General features: G+C 39.6%; 1 protein-coding gene across 12 annotated transcripts in view; it reads left to right on the forward strand.

Annotated features, from left to right (window-relative positions):
* Positions 1 to 17,025, forward strand: part of SATB1 (SATB homeobox 1) — a 156,155-nt gene that overhangs the window by 35,511 nt on the left and 103,619 nt on the right. For all 12 annotated transcript variants that reach the window (XM_084858379.1, XM_084858377.1, XM_084858376.1 and 9 more), the window contains 3 exons: positions 2,935 to 3,111; positions 3,724 to 3,850; positions 4,570 to 4,693. In XM_084858379.1, coding sequence (XP_084714505.1) covers positions 2,940 to 3,111; positions 3,724 to 3,850; positions 4,570 to 4,693 — 423 coding nt within the window. In that variant the 5' untranslated portion in view covers positions 2,935 to 2,939. The remainder of the gene's footprint in view (positions 1 to 2,934; positions 3,112 to 3,723; positions 3,851 to 4,569; positions 4,694 to 17,025) is intronic.

Raw genomic sequence — 17,025 nt, forward strand, 5'->3', positions numbered from 1 at the left:
ATTTAAATCCAGATATGCTGTATATAATTTGGCATTTGTTTTAACACTCCTTTTCTCAGTATAATTGCTACATGTTTATCATTCAGATTTCTTCCTGCATTTGCTAAGCAAAGTATAACATTCGGCCAAGACAATTAAACACACAAAGTTAGAAGGCACTGGCATTTCATTCTGATGCATAACATTTATCATACAATCATTTATTTTTTCCTTGGATTGGCGAAAACAAAGAATATATTGATCTTAGAATGAACAGGCACAGCAGTCCGTATTGTTAGATCTGTATCTATTAAAATGGAAAAACAGCACTTCAGCAAATTCTTTGGCCTCTGCTCATGATTACCCTATTTATTGATTGTTTGCCAAGAATGTATGCATCTTAAGAAAGCCAGGGTAAGGCATTAAAAATATAATTTATTGCTGCTTTTTAAACAGAGTGCATTAATATTGTGCTGTGAAGCACTGGGGCCATATAAAAAGGACTTTCTGACGCCTGCAAACATATAAGTTCCATAAATTCCTAAATAGGAGATTTCAGCTGTCTCTGGTATTATGTGATATTTGCACAGCAAACTTCAATGCCAGGACAGTTTTAGACAAGGATTCTGCAGACTTCTCTGCTTCTTATGGCAGACATGCTGTTTACATAGACTCATAAACCTTCAGCAAAACCTCTAACACTGCCTTCAGGTTTAAATCATGCTGTATTTTTAGCACTGAGCACTGACCAGTGCTTTCCTCTTTAATACTAGAAGGTTATAAAGTTGCTGCTCTTGGAGGTCTTGCCAAGTAGTTGCAAGAGTGATCAGCTAGCTGAGATTGTGGTCTCCTGCCTAACATTTTTCACATTTAATAGAAGGGCACTAGTGACAGGTTGTGGAGATTTAACATCTGTAGTCAGATGATACCTTTTGTTAGCTATAGTGGATAAGAAGGAAAGTTGTATTTAAGTACAAGTGACTTGAAGGCCTTTCTCACAACAGTTGGGTTCCCTGTCCCATTACAGTATAAAATATAATTACTGTATTATCCCAGTGGGGATAAGATCAAGGTGTTTTATTTGAGAGATTGGCTCCTTTTTTGTTTTCTAATAATGTAATTTCTTGTTTTGTAGTAAAAGGCAATAACAGCAAATACAATATTGTAATTTTAAAGTATGGAATAAATCTACAAATCTGTGTAGATTCCGCAATTAGCCTTCTAATAATGATTCCAGTCCATCCCCCCCCTTCCTACTCCCATGTCTTGTTCTGTTTTGGTTGTGATGGGTCAGAATATATTGTTCTATGTATGATTTGACAAGTGAACCAAGGAAGAAGTCAGCAGTTCACATTATGATAATCATCTTTTTTCTTCCTGATACAGTTTGCTAGGAAATGCAAAATGTTGGCAAGTGTTTAGGCTTGTGTTTCCTGTTGAGCCTATTCAGCAAATCAGACAGAGTTTGTGCACCTTTCCAAGCAAGCCTTAAGGGGATGGTTTGTCAGAGACTGACTCTCTGGTGAACAGCTTACTGCAGATGTAGTTCAAATAGTGTTTGTCATTATAATCTACAACTATATGTAATAGTACAAAATGAACGAAGGGATTCTAGTACAAGTTGCTTTGATGTCATCAGTAAATCACTTTTACAAATACAGTATGTGGTATATACCTTTGCAGGATTAGGTGACTTCTGTAAATGTAGAGGGCAGTGCTTACAGAGGCATTAATGTTGTAGGACTAATTGGCGATCTTAGGCGCCCTGTTAAAGTAACCTTTGCCATCATTTATGCTAAAGATTATGCCCTTCTGGCAATATGCCATGAGACAGCTCCTGTGCAGCAGCTGTTTTAACTCCTTCACTTTTTGTCAGTAAGGTGCCTGATCTTCATCACTGAAGTCAGTTGGCGTTTTGTTGCTGGCTTAGTGGATGTAGGTGTTATATTTACACACTACTTCCCTCTTGTTTAAGTCCTCAGTTGTGATTTCATAAGAATAGGTCCTTCTTATAGCAAATGTTACTAGCATGGTAGTAATGCACAGTAGTTTATTACTCTTCTATAGCTCAAATTAAAGCAACATTTATAGAAACCTTGCTTTGTAAGAGTCACAAATATTCAAATGTTTAAAAGACTTCACATGTTTCAGTAGCACTGCTATAATCCCATTGAGATCAATGCAATCTGTGATGTATGATTTATAAACCGCTTTGACTACAGTGGGACCATGCCAGTATAAAACAGAAGGTTAATAGTGCGTTGAAATTAAAACTTTTAAAATGTTAATTATGAGCATGTATTTATAGAACAGTGTTTATTTTTTAAAAGAAGGCACACAACATATATAACAACAATAACTTGGGCAACAGTAAATATAAAATAGCATTGTGCAGGGTTTTTCTTCTTTTCTAAATGTTTATCTTGTTATATGTAGCTTCAGTATGTCCTGCTTATTTCCAAACAATAAAATCAATTAGCATTAGGTTGGGTTGGATTTTCTTGCACTGTTTTGTTAATGTGAAATTTGAAGAACAGCCAGACAAAGGTGAAATTTTGTAACAATTAGTAATTCAGTATTTTTGGCACCACTAAGGAAGTTTTATTGTAAACAGAATTATGTAGATGGCATTGCAATGGCTTACTCAGAAGGCTTCTGCAGTATGTATTTAAGTAGTCACACTGCAGACTCTCACAACAAATCAGATAGGATAGGGACAACCAACATTTCTCTGCAACCAACCTTATTATTTCTATAAGCAGGTACTGAATTCTAGAGCAAACCAAAACCTATACTTAACACTTGTTATAATGTTTATTAAACATTATACGTGAATGACCCTATGAGTAGAATTTCAACCTGCTATGAGCAGGACCCTATGAGTAGAATTTCAACCAAGGAGGTTACATGTGAGTGCTGTACACATTTTGATTTCTTCAAATTATTATGTTACAGGAACCATGCTTCCAGTTTTCTGTGTGGTGGAACATTATGAAAACTCCATTGAGTACGATTGCAAGGAAGAGCATGCAGAATTTGTTTTGGTAAGGAAGGACATGCTATTCAACCAGCTGATCGAAATGGCATTGCTATCACTTGGATATTCTCATAGCTCTGCTGCCCAAGCAAAAGGTAAATATGCCTTGATAAATTGCAAAACAATTTGTATTTACATTTAGGGGAGAACTTGGGACATGGTATTTGTTGCTTTCAGGAATGCCGCACCAGTGTCTATATTCAACAACAAAGTAAAATGATTTTTTCCAATTTTGCTTAGATGCATTATTTGTAGTTATTTATTTTTTCATGTGAAATCTGGACAGTATTGCTTTGCTTTTAAATATTTTCAGTGCAGTAATCATCACTGATGATCTATACTACTGAAGGTAGTGTAAAGTACACTAGGAATTCATTACCAGGAATTCACTAGGAATTCATTACCAGGAAGTGTAAAGTACATCAGCAGATGGACTGTAGGGAAGTCAGCTGCATTCTAGGACTAAGCTTTTCTTTCTGTTCTTTACTGGGAAGTCCACAAACCTATATTTTGTAGTACAGTAATTCATACTAGGAAGTTCGTTATGGTTTATATAAACCAACCTACCAGCTGTTACTGCTTAGGGGAAAAATACATGATAGGCAGTGAATTAATTTCTCATTATCATTTTTTTTTACCTATTTCCTTTAAAACTACTGGCCTCATGATTAAACCCCCTTTCCCTGTCATGTTTCTGTTTGGTGCAGGGCTAATCCAGGTTGGGAAATGGAACCCAGTTCCTCTCTCCTATGTGACAGATGCTCCTGATGCTACAGTAGCTGACATGCTGCAAGATGTTTATCATGTTGTCACACTGAAAATCCAGTTGCACAGGTATGTCCAGTTGCAGTAGTCTTTGGTTAAAAAGTATATATACTGTGAATATTCAGTTCCTGCTGGGTTAAACAGACAATCTTCAAAATAATACCTGTATTCTTTTGTTACCAGAGTTCTTTAGGAAAACTATGCAACACCACCCCACAATATTGTAGAAACTTTATATTCACATAGCTCTGATTCATAGCTTTTCTTCTGGTATCTCATTAAAAGTATATTGCATTTTAGTCAATTAAATGATGCATTGCAAGAAGGCATTTTACATAAAGTTTACTTAAGAGAAAAATATTTTTGCATATCATGAACAGCACCATCTGTGTGCATTTTGAAAAAGAATGACTTGTTCGCTGTTATAGTTGCAGTCAAGGTTTTAAAATTTCACTGTATCTAAAAGAGGGGAGAAGCTAATATATTCTTTTCATGATCAGTTGTGAGAGGGCATTACACCTTAAATTGTTTTACCAAGCGCATCAGAGCAGGAAGGTAGAAGTAACATGAAAAAATAGTCGCCACATGCAGCTGATGTATAATTCATGCATCAATACAGCAGATGTGTTGTATAAAGTAATTAACTAATCGGAACAATCAGGAGACTGAGAGCAATCTCCAGATGCATCTGCTTGATGCGCAAAATGAAATCTGTCTGTCTTAAAGGAATGTTCTGCAGCAGAATGCAATCTTGTAATAATCCCTTTTCTAATCTATGTCTCAAATAGTTGCCCTAAACTAGAAGACTTGCCTCCTGAACAGTGGTCTCACACAACAGTAAGAAATGCTCTGAAGGACTTACTAAAGGATATGAACCAGAGTTCATTGGCCAAGGAATGTCCCCTTTCACAGGTACTTAGCATAACATACAATAAATAATAAAACACTACGAGCAACATTGATTTGAGGTTTATACAGACTGTTGCTGATGGAATCTTTTACCAAAACTGCAAATTTGCATGACCATTTCATCAGCTCTTAAAATGTGCTAAATGCATTTTTAAACAACTATAGGAGTATTGTATTCCGTGAAATATTTTTAGCTGAGGTTTCACTGTTTTTTATGTCAAATCTTTGAACTAGATTATTATAACTGCTTTAATAGATCACATGTATATCACAGTAGTTAAAAGGCTCTTGACTTTGTCCAAACTACTCCTGGATTTGAATGTTGTGATGCATCAACCAAACTAGCATAAAATGTTAGTTCATAAAAGCAGAGTCATTTCAACATTCATTGTGAATGTATGATGTGTTCTAAACATCTACCGAAAAATATTAGATCCGATCCAAATATATAAGAATGCTTAGTAATAAGTAGTATTATACTTATGCTTTGCATATATGAGACTGATTCTAGACATGCTGTTTAAAAGTGCTTTTGAGCTCTTCCCACTGTTGGTGTGCATATGTGAAATCAAATGTACCAGTATCAGATTGCAAATCTACCTTCCTGCATGACCATCAATGACATTTCAATGTTCTTGTGTTTTTTTGTCATCGGTGAACAGATGTGTTCTATATGAAGTGCATTTTTTGGTCCTGTGTTCACCATTTTTAATGGTTTTTTCCACGTTTAACCTCTCTTTCCTGTATGGAACTGTCTCTTTGTTCACTGTCAATAAGCTTGGTGTGGTTCCCTTCCTTACCCAATTCCTTCTGCTTTTCTGTAACCAAGGGCATTTGCACAATGGTCATTTCTATCATTATCCTTCCACCCGGTTACTTTGTGGTAAAACTGATAAACTCAGAGAGAACCATGTCAATCTAACCAATCCTTCCTAAGTTTTTTTTGAAGCATTGCTATGCCCACAGTGCTGGTGTGCATGCACGCACGCACACACCTTTTTTTGAACTAAAAAAAAAAGCTCATGAAATTGATAAGGCCCGAAGCTTGTCAGTTTCATCAGTCCAGACATCAGGGAACAGTGATGGAAATGGTGATGTACAGATCATGCAGGAAGAGGTTTCACACTGTCACAAATCACACCGTGAAGGAGCAGCATCAGACTACAGTCTCACAGCAATTTGGGCACCATACAGGCTACACAAGTGGGAGAGTATCTTCCACACTAGCTGGAAAGGGGTATTGTGACATTTGAGGCAGGAAAAGCATGACTTGTAAATAGTGGTAAAACACACTAACTGAAGGGGTGCAAAAATTCTCAGGTGATCACTGAAGTATTTGAAAATGCATGTGTGATAATAGCCTTAGAATGAACAAAGCAGCTCATATACTATCTTAGTAATCCTTACAAAAACCCTGTAAGATAAGACAATATTTTTATTCCTATATGTAGACTGAGGCTGAGAGCTCTTGGTTTGAAGATGCCTAAGTCCACCTAGTTAGTTCAGGACAGAGGCAAGGTTTGCACTGGGAATTTCCTAGTTTACAGCTAGTCTTCTAGCTTTTATTCTAGTTCTGTTATTATTCATAGCTTAACTTCAGAACAGTGGTTTATAGGTTTAATTGTATTTGGCTTGGAAGGTTTGCTTAACTTTTATTGTGTTTAAGGTTGCAGCTTTAACATACATAGTTGGAAATCAATCCTATTCAGATTAATAGAACTTGCTGCAGAATCAGAAGAAACATGCTATAGTCTAGTTAAGATAAATTCTGTTATAAATACTTTTTAGTTGTAAAGAATAAAAATGGATGTTTTAAACTACACACACACACCTTTCCTTTTTGAGTTCCTATGGAAGTTCTTCGGAATATGTTTATATAGACAGAATATTGATATTTAGGAAGCTAATAAGCTTAGTAGAGACTTTCCCCAGGGCTTAGTTCTCTAGTAATGTGGCTCCTGTGTAGGAATCAATCACTATTATCTTTAGAGGTTAGAAACAGAAGCAGTATGTTTGCATGGCTTACTGGGCACATTCATTTGTTGCATTTATATACATTTATATCATTTAAAGTTAAGAAGTTCTCATCCAGTTCAATGCTTGGATGGAAAATTGCCTAGGAATTCCATGTAAACTGCTCTAAGGTTTCCAAAGGAAGAGTGAGATATAAGTGTCATAAAGAAATGTAACTAGAATGCATGGATGTGTCCCTTTTGTACTGCTTTTCAACAGAGTCTGCAGATTATTATAATATATACAGCCCAATGCTATGTATATTTACTCAGAAGTAAATTCCATTTTTTTCAATGAGATCAAGTGTGCGTAGAATTGTAGTCCTGGGTCTCCTGACTTTACTTCATGGGATGCTGATGGAAAGCAATTCAGTTTTGCTTATTTTGGCATGTTATTGCATTGTAGTTATTGCAGTCTAGTTGCAGCTTGTCCACTGATGTAGATGTGATGCAATGGTAAACTGTAAATTGAAGACCTATCTTTGTTTTTATCTGTACCTTATATTATGTAGCACTCCCAGTATCTACTGAGTAACATTAATTTTCAAAGATAATTTGGAAACACAAGTTTACTGTTAATATACTTTAGAAATGAAATTAAAAATTATTTATATTTCTATACTGCCCAATAACCGAAGCTTTCTGAGGGCTTCACAACCATTAAAACCATAAAATACAACATGAAAAAATATAAAAGTTAAAACTACAATATAAAATTAAAATAAAAACCAAAATAAAACCTAGCAGCAGTGCAAATATTTAAAATACAGTACAGATTTAAAACTGGAAAACTAAAGCCTGGGAAAATAAGGACTTCACCTGGCACCAAAAAGAGCACATTATAACTATTACTTAAATTATTGTAAAAGGTATTATTTTCCAGATTATTATTATCTAATAATTTAGATAGATAATGACAAGTTTTACGTTGCAAAACCAAGCTATGGCCATTGGGAAAGGTTACATTCCAGTTTGATTTGCATGCTTCATGTCACTAGTTTATTTAGTTATAACTGAAAAAGGCATAGACTTGTACTGCGTGCTGTACTGGGCAGAAGTTAACCATTTTTAAATGAAGGATGTTGCTTTATTAAATTATCACATACACAAGTACCATGGGAAGAGAAAGGAGGGGTCTGTCTAGGTGTAAAATGGGTCCAAATTCGTGCTTTGCAGCAGATGTTATTAAGAAGCCTGGTTATTGCCAATTGTGCTCGATTCCACTCAAATCTTATTATTTAAAAAGTAATTTTGGACTTCATATGGATTTTGGGGAGTTGCTTCATGGATTTATACAGCAGTCATATTCTTTAAGACTTTCCTAACAGCCATAAGGACTTTTTTTGTAAATAAAAGCTGATGATCCTTTTTATCAAGGTTCCTTGCACCAAGCAAAATTGCCTGAAGCCCTTGGGGCACATCAACCCTGTAAATTGTGCTGCTTTGCTAACTCTCTTGAGGGTTTCGGTTAGCATTTTCTACCCATCATTGTAAAGAAAATGTGAGTCTTTAATTTATACATGTGTGTATGTTGCATACTTATACATACACACACGCATGCACACACCATTTATTTTTGCAATGCTTTGCTACAGCTTTAAAAATAGATGTAAAATGTATTTATTTGTGGGCTAAATCTTTGGAGTGAACATATAATCTTTGTGTGTAGTTCACTAAGCAAATGCCAGGCCTTTAATTTGCTTCTGTCTGCATACATGGAAACAGTATATCCTGAAACTGACGTTTATTTGGTCCAGTTAAAAAAATGTAAGGAGGAAGTTGTAATGCTAGAACTGGACACTCTTCTTCCTTTCCCCCCTCCATATTAGAGTATTCTGGGATGTACCATAGTATATATCCACTGGAACCTAAGGATTCAGCCCTTTTGCAAAATAACTTCTTGCCTTCAGGGCAGGTTGCTCTAAAGTAACACATTGCATCACACCCCACACCACCCCAATGTTTTGTCTGGACAATGAAATGAAAGAGAGTGGCTATATACATGCCCTCTGTTAAATTAGCTGAGCACTTTATCTGTATATGAAGAATGTTTGACTTCACATTGCTGTGCTCTTAAGCAAGGATAGACAAGGTATAGCCCTAGGGCTTCATGTAGCTTAATTTTATGGGGCCCTCAGCCTAATTTCAGAAGCCCTATGCAAACTATCAGTTCAGGCCTCTGACATAATCTGTCCCTTCTCCAGCAGCCCTCTGGGCAGGAAGGAAGAATGGAGGAGAGAGAAGGGGTTGGCAAAAAGAGAGGGAGAAAAGGATTGCCCTGCCATTTCTGGCTCTGATCCCACCCACTGCTAGCCTGGGCTCTGTCCACCACTGGCATGCGTTCCTCAAAAGAAAATAGGTTCCCCACCCCTGTTCTGATACCTTAGAGACAAGAAGCTGAGACTCTCCTTCCAGCAGGTAGGACACTTCCATTTATAAACTGAGCTGCATAGGTCTCTAGGGGTGGGAGTAACAAATGTTGCTAGTACCCATTGCCTCATGTGCAGCAAGAAATAATGAGTTTGATTAGAGGAGGTAGTAATGTGGTGACAGCCACCTTTCCCCTTGACATTTCCTTTAAAAATACGGTGGAGAACTCAAGAAGCTGTGACACTATGGCCAGCAAATCCAACCACTTGCTCTTTTGTTTACATTAAGTTTAAAGTGTTCTACTCTTTCTTTATTGGTGGGAGATTCAATCAATAGACAGCTGGGTTTGCGATGGGCATGTAGACTGCATGGTGAATTGCTTGCCTGGTGCAAAGACTGCAAATATTATACACCATCTAGATAGCATAGTAGATAGTGCTGGGGTGGAGTCAGTGGTTGTGGTCCATGTTGGTACCAGTGATATGAGGAAATGTAGTTGGGAGGTCCTGGAAGCCAAATTTAGGTTGCCAAGTAGGAGGTTGAAAGCCAGCACCACCAAGTGGCTTTCTCCAAAATGCTACCTGTTCCATGCGCAGGACCAGCTAGACAGGTGAAGCTGAGGAGTCTCAATGTGTGGATGAGACAGTGGTGCAGGGAGGAGGGGTTCAGATTTGTTAGGCACTGGGGAAGATTTTGGGACAAGCTGGGCCTGTGCAAGAGGGACGGCTTCCACTTTAACCAAAGTGTAATCAGACTGCTAGTGCTAAGCATGAAAAAGGTGGCAGAGCAGCTTTACAGGAGCTGGGAAGCATCTGGTTCAGGTTAAATCATCCTTAGGGGATGAAATGTTTGCAATTGCCCAAATGTAGAAGGAGAAGAAATAGGCCATGAGTGCATGGTAGAATGTGATAGCCAATCAAAGAGGCCAACGTTCCATACCAAAAGATGCACACACTATCTGGGGAGGGACACCATGTATAAGTGTTTCTATGCAAATGCTAGAAGCCTCCGTGCTGAAATGGAAGAGTTGGAGTGATTGGTTTTAGAGGAGAACCTGGATATAGTGGGCATTATAGAAACCTGGTAGAATGGACAGAACCAATGGGATACAGTCATTTCTGGATATAAACTCTCAGGAAGGACAGGGAAGGGCGTATTGGGGAGGTGTTGCTCTGTTCGTCAAAGAGGGCATAGTGTTGAGCAGACTAGAACACCTAAAAGGGTAGACTCTTCCACGGAAGCACTGTGGGTGACAATACCGGGCTCCAAAACTAGTATAGTGCTAGAAACGTGCTATCGTCCCCCAGATCAGAATGCTCAGGATGACTTTGAGATGGAAAACAAAATCAGGGAAGCCTCCAAACAAGGAAGTGTTGTAATAATGGGTGACTTCAATTACCCCCACATTGAATGGATAAATGCATATTCCAGTCATGACAGAGAGGTTACATTTCTCAATACCCTAAACGACTGTGCCCTAGAACAGTTGGTCATGGAACTGACCAGAGGGGAGGCCACCCTGGATTCAATCCTAAGTGATGTTGCCCAGGACATAGTACGAGATGTAAATGTTGTTGAACCAGTTGGAAACAGTGAACATAGTGCTATCAGATTTAATACATATTTGAGTGGGAAATTGCCCAGGAAGTCCAACACAGTCACATTTAACTTCAAAAGTTGAAACTTCTCTAGAATGAGGGAACTGATGAAGGAAGATGAAAGGGGGAGGCAAGTGGGTTGAATCCCTTCAAAAAGCTTGGCGGTTGCTTAAAACCACAATAATAGAAAAGCTAAGCGAAAACGTGTACCACAGATTAGGAAAAGTAGCACCAAGTCCGAGAGGTCACTGGCATGGTTAATGAGCAGTGTCAAGGATGCTGTTAGAACAGAGGGGGCTTCTTTCAGGAAATTGAAGTCTTGCCCAAGTGAGGAAAACAAAAAGGAGCACAAGCTTAGCTTGCACAAAGGCAATGCAAGCAGACAATAAGAGATGCAAAAAAAAAAAAAGCATTTTGAAGAGCATATCGCTAACAGTATCAAGGCCAACAATAAAGAATTCTTTAAATATATCAGAAGCAAGAAACAAGCTAGGGAGGCAGTTGGACCGTTGGATGACAGTGTAACTAAAGGAGGGCAAAGAGATGGCAGAGAAGCTGAATGAGTTCTTCTCATTGGTCTTCACTGCAGAAGATATAGGACATATACCTCTGCCCTGAACTGATGTTTTCAGGGAGGAGTCTGAGGAACTGAGGCAAATAATGGTGACAAAAGATGAAGTTCTCAACCTTATTGATAAATTGAAAGCAAATAAATCATCGGGGGCAGATGGTATCCATCCTAGAGTTCTCAGAGAACTCAAAATAGGAAATTGCTGATCTTCTAACCCAAATGTACAACGTGTCCCTAAAGATCAGCCTCTGTACCAGATGGCTGGAAGATGGTCAATGTAACACCAATTTTTAAAAAGGGATCGGGGGGGGGGGATCTGGGATAGCTTGACTGGTTAGCTTGATGTCTATTCCCTGTAAATTGATTGAAACATTATTAAAGAGAAAATTAGTAAGCATATAGGAGGACAAGCCATCCTGAAAAAGAACCAACGTGGTTTCCATAAAGATAAGTCCTGTCTCGCTAACCTTTTAGAGTTCTTTGAGAGTGTCAGTAGACAGGAGTGATCTGGTAGACATTGTCTACTTGGACTTCCAGAAGGCTTTTGACAAAGTTCCTCATCAAAGACTCCTGAGTGAACTTAGTGGTCATGGAATAAGAGGTGAGGTCCTCTTATGGATCAGTAACTGGTTAAAGAACAGAAAGCAGAGAGTAGGAATAGATGGTAAATTCTCCCAATGGAGGGATGTAAATAGTGGAGTCCCACAGGAATCTGTATTGGGACCAATGCTTTTTAACTTGTTCATGAATGATCATGAATAGGAGTGAGCAGTGAAGTGGGCAAGTTTGCCAATGACACCAAATTATTTAGGGTGGTTAAAAACAAAAAGGGATTGTGAGGAGCTCCAAAAGGGTCTCTCTAGACTAGGAGAATGGACATCCAAATGGCAAATGAGGTTCAATGTAAGCAAGTGTAAAGCGATGCAGGTTGGGACAAAAAAATCCCAACTTCATGGATAACCTGATAGGATCTGAGCTAGCGGTGACCAACCAGGAAAGAGATCTTGGGGTTGTGGTGGACAGCTCGATGAAAATGTCAACCCAGTGTGTGGCCACTGTAACAAAGGCAAACGCCATGTTAGGCATAATTAGAAAAGGAATTGAGAATAAAACTGCCAGTATCATACTGCCTTTATACAAATCTATGATGCAACCATGCTTAGAATGCCGTGTACATTTCTGGTCACCACATCTAAAAAAAAGATACTGTAGAGCTGGAAAAAGTGCAGAAAAGGGGAACTAGATCAAGGGGCAGAAGCATCTCCCCTCTGAGAGAAGATTACAACAGCTGGGATTGTTTAGCTTGGAAAACGGAGGATAAGGGGAGACATGATGGAGGTGTACAAAATTATGCATGGTGTAGAGAATGTGGATAGGAAGACATTTTTCTCCCCCTCTCATAATACTAGAACCCGGGGTCATCACACGAAGCTGATTGTCCTGAATTTCCCACAAGATAAAAGGAAGTGCTTCTTCACACAGCGCATAGCTAAACTAGTGATGGTTACCAGTTTGGAAGGCTTTAAAAGGGGGTTAGATAAATTCCTGGAGGAAAAGGCTATCAGTGGCTACTAGTCCTGATGGCTGTGTGCTACCTCCAATATCAAGGCAGTATGCCTATGCACATCAGTCCCTGGGGAACATGGGCAGGAGGATGCTGTTGCACTTGTGCCCTGCTTGTGCATTCTCAGTCAACAGCTGTTTGGCTACTGTGTGAACAGAATGCTGGACCAGGTGGACCCTTGGTCTGATCCAACATGGCTCTTATGTTCTTGAGGATACAGCACATTCTGATTTTGAAAGCTGTACAGAAATATTTCTGCTGATACCTTAAATTAAGGTTATCTGGAGATTTGGACTGAGATGTCATCAATATGCAGATGACATCCAGCTCTATCTTTCTTTTTCATCAAATCCAGGAGAGGCAGTGGGGGTTCTGAATCAGTGCCTGGGTACTGTAATGGACTGGATAAGGGACTCAATGCAGACAAGATGGAGGTTAGTGGGCTGTTTTCATCAACAGTTCAGTGATATTCAGCATGTTCTGGAAGGGTTGTACCTGCCCTAAAGGATCAGTTTTGCAGTTTGGCGGTACTCATTGATCCTACATTGTCTCTAGAGGTACAGGTTGTGTCAGCGACCCTACTTTGACAGAGAGAAAGTGGTTACATTTATGCATGCATTCTCAGGATGTGTTGTACATGGAGCTACCTCTGAAAATGGTCCAGAGACTTCAGTTAATCTAAAATAGTGCTGCAATTTGGGATTTGATGATTTGAACATATGACACCATTGCTTTGTCAGCTGCACTGTCTTCTAGCCCATCTCTGGGCTCAATTTTGGTGCTGTTTTTAACTTTGAAAGCCCTAAATGGGTTGGGGCTGGGTTGCCTGAAAGATTTCCTGCTGCTCCATATCCCTGCTCAGTACCTACTCAGACCTTGATGTTATTGTTGGAGGTGTTCTGAGTGCCACTGCCTGGTGAGATCTGGCGACTGACTACTATTGAGGGGGCCTTTTCAGTGATAGCTCTCTGGTTGTGGAATGCCACCCCCCGCTGGCTCACCTGGTGCCTGTTCTTTATTCCATTTGGTACCAAGCAAATACTTGTTTTTATTCCCCCAGGCTTTTAAAATACATACTTCAGGCTTTTAATAGATCTTGATGTTCTTTGGTTTTTAACATTTTAAGACCTGTCTGTGTTGATTTTATGGATTATCTCTGCTGTGTTGTGTGTTTATATGGTAATTGTATTTTACTGCTTTTATTGTGTTTTTAAACAATTTTTATGACCCCACCCAGAGAACATAGAAATACTGTAAATAATATTGCAAGACAGTAGTGTGCATTGTACAAATCCATACTCATATTTGTGTATGTCTAGAGAACCAAGATGGGCATCTGCAGAGCTGTTCTTCAGCTAACTGGTGTAGTCTTGTCAAGGCAAGTGTTGGAGGTTGGCATTGCTGGGCACCTGCCAAGGCCTACACTCCTGCAGGAGGCCTAGTGCCAGCCCCTTGAAGCCTCCTGGCCCTGCAGCACTTCCTCCTTGCTGTTGCTGCTGCCTTTCTGAACATGCAAGCAGTGATAGGAGTGAAGAGATTGAGCAGTAACCTTTTCTTGCCTTGTATTCTTTCTTTCTCCAGTTGTGCAGATTGAGCCCAGAGGGGAAAAACAAGTAAATAGGCAGCAGTGACAGTGGCGGAGAGGAGGTGGGCTCACTTAGAAATAGAGCCCTTCTGAGGGCATGTTGTCCAAGAGTCCTCCAAAACATGAAGCTACTATGGATTCATGGTAATGCTGTTGGTACAGACTGCTTCAGTATTTCTTACTGTAATACGTTCCCTGTCACTTGAAGACAAATGAGTAATGTCTTTGCCACCGCTTTTGAATATGAATGTACATTTGTAGCTACTTTGATCAGCTTTAGTTGTCAAGTAGCAGGGTAATTGTGAAAATGTTAAAAATTAAGATTTGTGATTCTACTTGGACCGTACTTAAGCAAAACCTAATAAATGTCTAATAGGATAATGCTCCATAAAGCTACCCTCTCTCCCTGCTTCATTGACCTGTGAAAATAATAGATAAGGTACTACAACTTATTTTCCCTCCCTCCCCATTGATATAGAACTCTTTATTTAGAAGGCCATTAGGAAACACTTGCCTGAGGGTTTGAACAGGTAATAGCCGATTCTGTTGTCAGACAGGTCTTATGCCTGGTATTTCACATCCCTTAAAGCTTTTAAAGGACCAACTTTATTTCATTAGCAAAATCAGATTGTTTTCCAGAGCAACAACATACTCTACTTGCCTCAACCTCTAGAACAGCCTGTGTTATCATTAAATTAGAATGCATTTTTATGCACAACAGGGCTTTTTTTCTTCACTTTTACAAATGCTTATACATTTCAGGGCTTCCCTCTCTTTCATAATCCCAAGCAGCTTCATCCTTCTGCAAAATAATTGATTAGACTCACAGCATTTTCTAACATTATATTTGTTTAGAATAGACATATGCAAAGTATAAATTGGCATAGCTTGGCAGGCCAGCGTGAATCAGCCTGTCTTTCATGTTGGTTTGATGAGGCCTAGTGTAGGAAAGAGATGCTCCCTGCTGGGTCACACTTCCTACAATAATAGCTTATATTGATGGTGTCTAAATTTGGACTTGAAAAAATGAAATAAATTATGACGAGGTCAACCCAAACATTTCCAGTCCCAAAGATTGGTGCCTGCTTGTAATGGCTCAGCCTTCTTGTATTGCATGTTTGACCCCCTCTCTCAAAATGTACCCTTGCAAAGAAGAGAGCTAGTGCTAGGGAGGGTTGTGTAGAAGGCTTGAGTAGTTGCAGAGGTTCCATTTTTAAGTCCTAGGATAGTCCTAAAGAGCATCCATTGCTGACTGGGAAATGAAGTTCCCAGTGCATGCTTAATGGATTGAACTGGGAAGCATTGGGTACTCTTATTTTCCAGGACATAAACCCTGAGTCCTCTACTGCTCCCTCCCTCTCTCTTTCTCCTCCACTTTGCCAAGGTTGGACTGGACCAGTGGAAACAGCTGGGTGTGGGAGGCATTTTGTTGGGCTTGGTCTTTCTGGGATTTCCTAGTTCAGTCGTTCAGTCATATCCGACTCTTTGTGACCCCATGGACCATAGCACTCCAGGCCTTCCTGTCCTGCACTCTCTCCCGGAGCGTGTTCAAGTCCATATTCATTGCATCAGTGATGCTATCTAGCCATCTCATCCTCTGCCGTCCCCTTCTCCTTTTGCCTTCAGCCTTTCCCAGCATCAGGGTCTTTTCCAGGGACTTTTCTCTTCGCAGTAGGTGGCCAAAATATTTGAGCTTCAGCTTCAGTATCTGTCCTTCCAATGAGCAGTCAGGGTTGATTTCCTTTAGGATGGACTGATTTGACCTCCTTGCAGTCCAGGGGACTCGTAAGAGTCTTCTCCAGCACCACAGTTCCAAAGCATCAAGTCTTTGGCGCTCAGCCTTCCTTATAGTCCAGCTCTCACAGCCATACGTTACTACTGGGAAAACCATAGCTTTGATTAGACGGACCTTTGTCGGCAAGATGATGTCTCTGCTTCTTACTATGCTGTCTAGGTTTGCCATAGCTTTCCTCCCAAGGAGCAAGCGTCTTTTAATTTCATGGCTACAGTCAATGTCTGCGGTGATCTTGGAGCCCAAGAAAATAAAATCTGTCACTGCTTCCATTTCTTCCCCTTCTATATGCCAGGAAATGATGGGGCCAGATGCCATGATCTTAGTTTTTTTAATGTTGAGTTTCAAACCAGCTTTTGCACTCTCCTCTTTCACCCTCAACAAGAGGCTCTTGAGATCCTCTTCGCTTTCTGCCATTAGGGTGGTATCATCTGCGTATCTGAGGTTGTTGATAATTCTCCCAGCAATCCTAATTCCGACCTGTGATTCATCCAACCCAGCGTTTCTCATGATGTACTCTGCATATAAGTTAAATAAGCAGGGCGACAATATGCAGCCTTGTCGTACTCCTTTCCTAATTTTGAACCAATCGGTTGTTCCATGTCTGGTTCTTACTGTTGCTTCTTGACCCTCGTACAAGTTTCTCAGGAGACAGGTAAGATGGTCTGGTACCCCCATCTCTTTCAGAATTTGCCACAGTTTGTTGTGATCCACATAATCAAAGGCTTTAGCGTAGTCAATGAAGCAGAAATAGACATTTTTCTGGAATTCTCTTGCTTTCTCCATGATCCAGCGAATGTTGGCGATTTGATCTCTAGTTCCTCTGCCTCTTCGGAACCCAGC

The sequence above is a fragment of the Heloderma suspectum genome, chromosome 5, assembly GCF_057233095.1.
Source record: "Heloderma suspectum isolate Gila_16-S chromosome 5, 16-S_ref, whole genome shotgun sequence".
NCBI lineage: Eukaryota > Metazoa > Chordata > Lepidosauria > Squamata > Helodermatidae > Heloderma > Heloderma suspectum.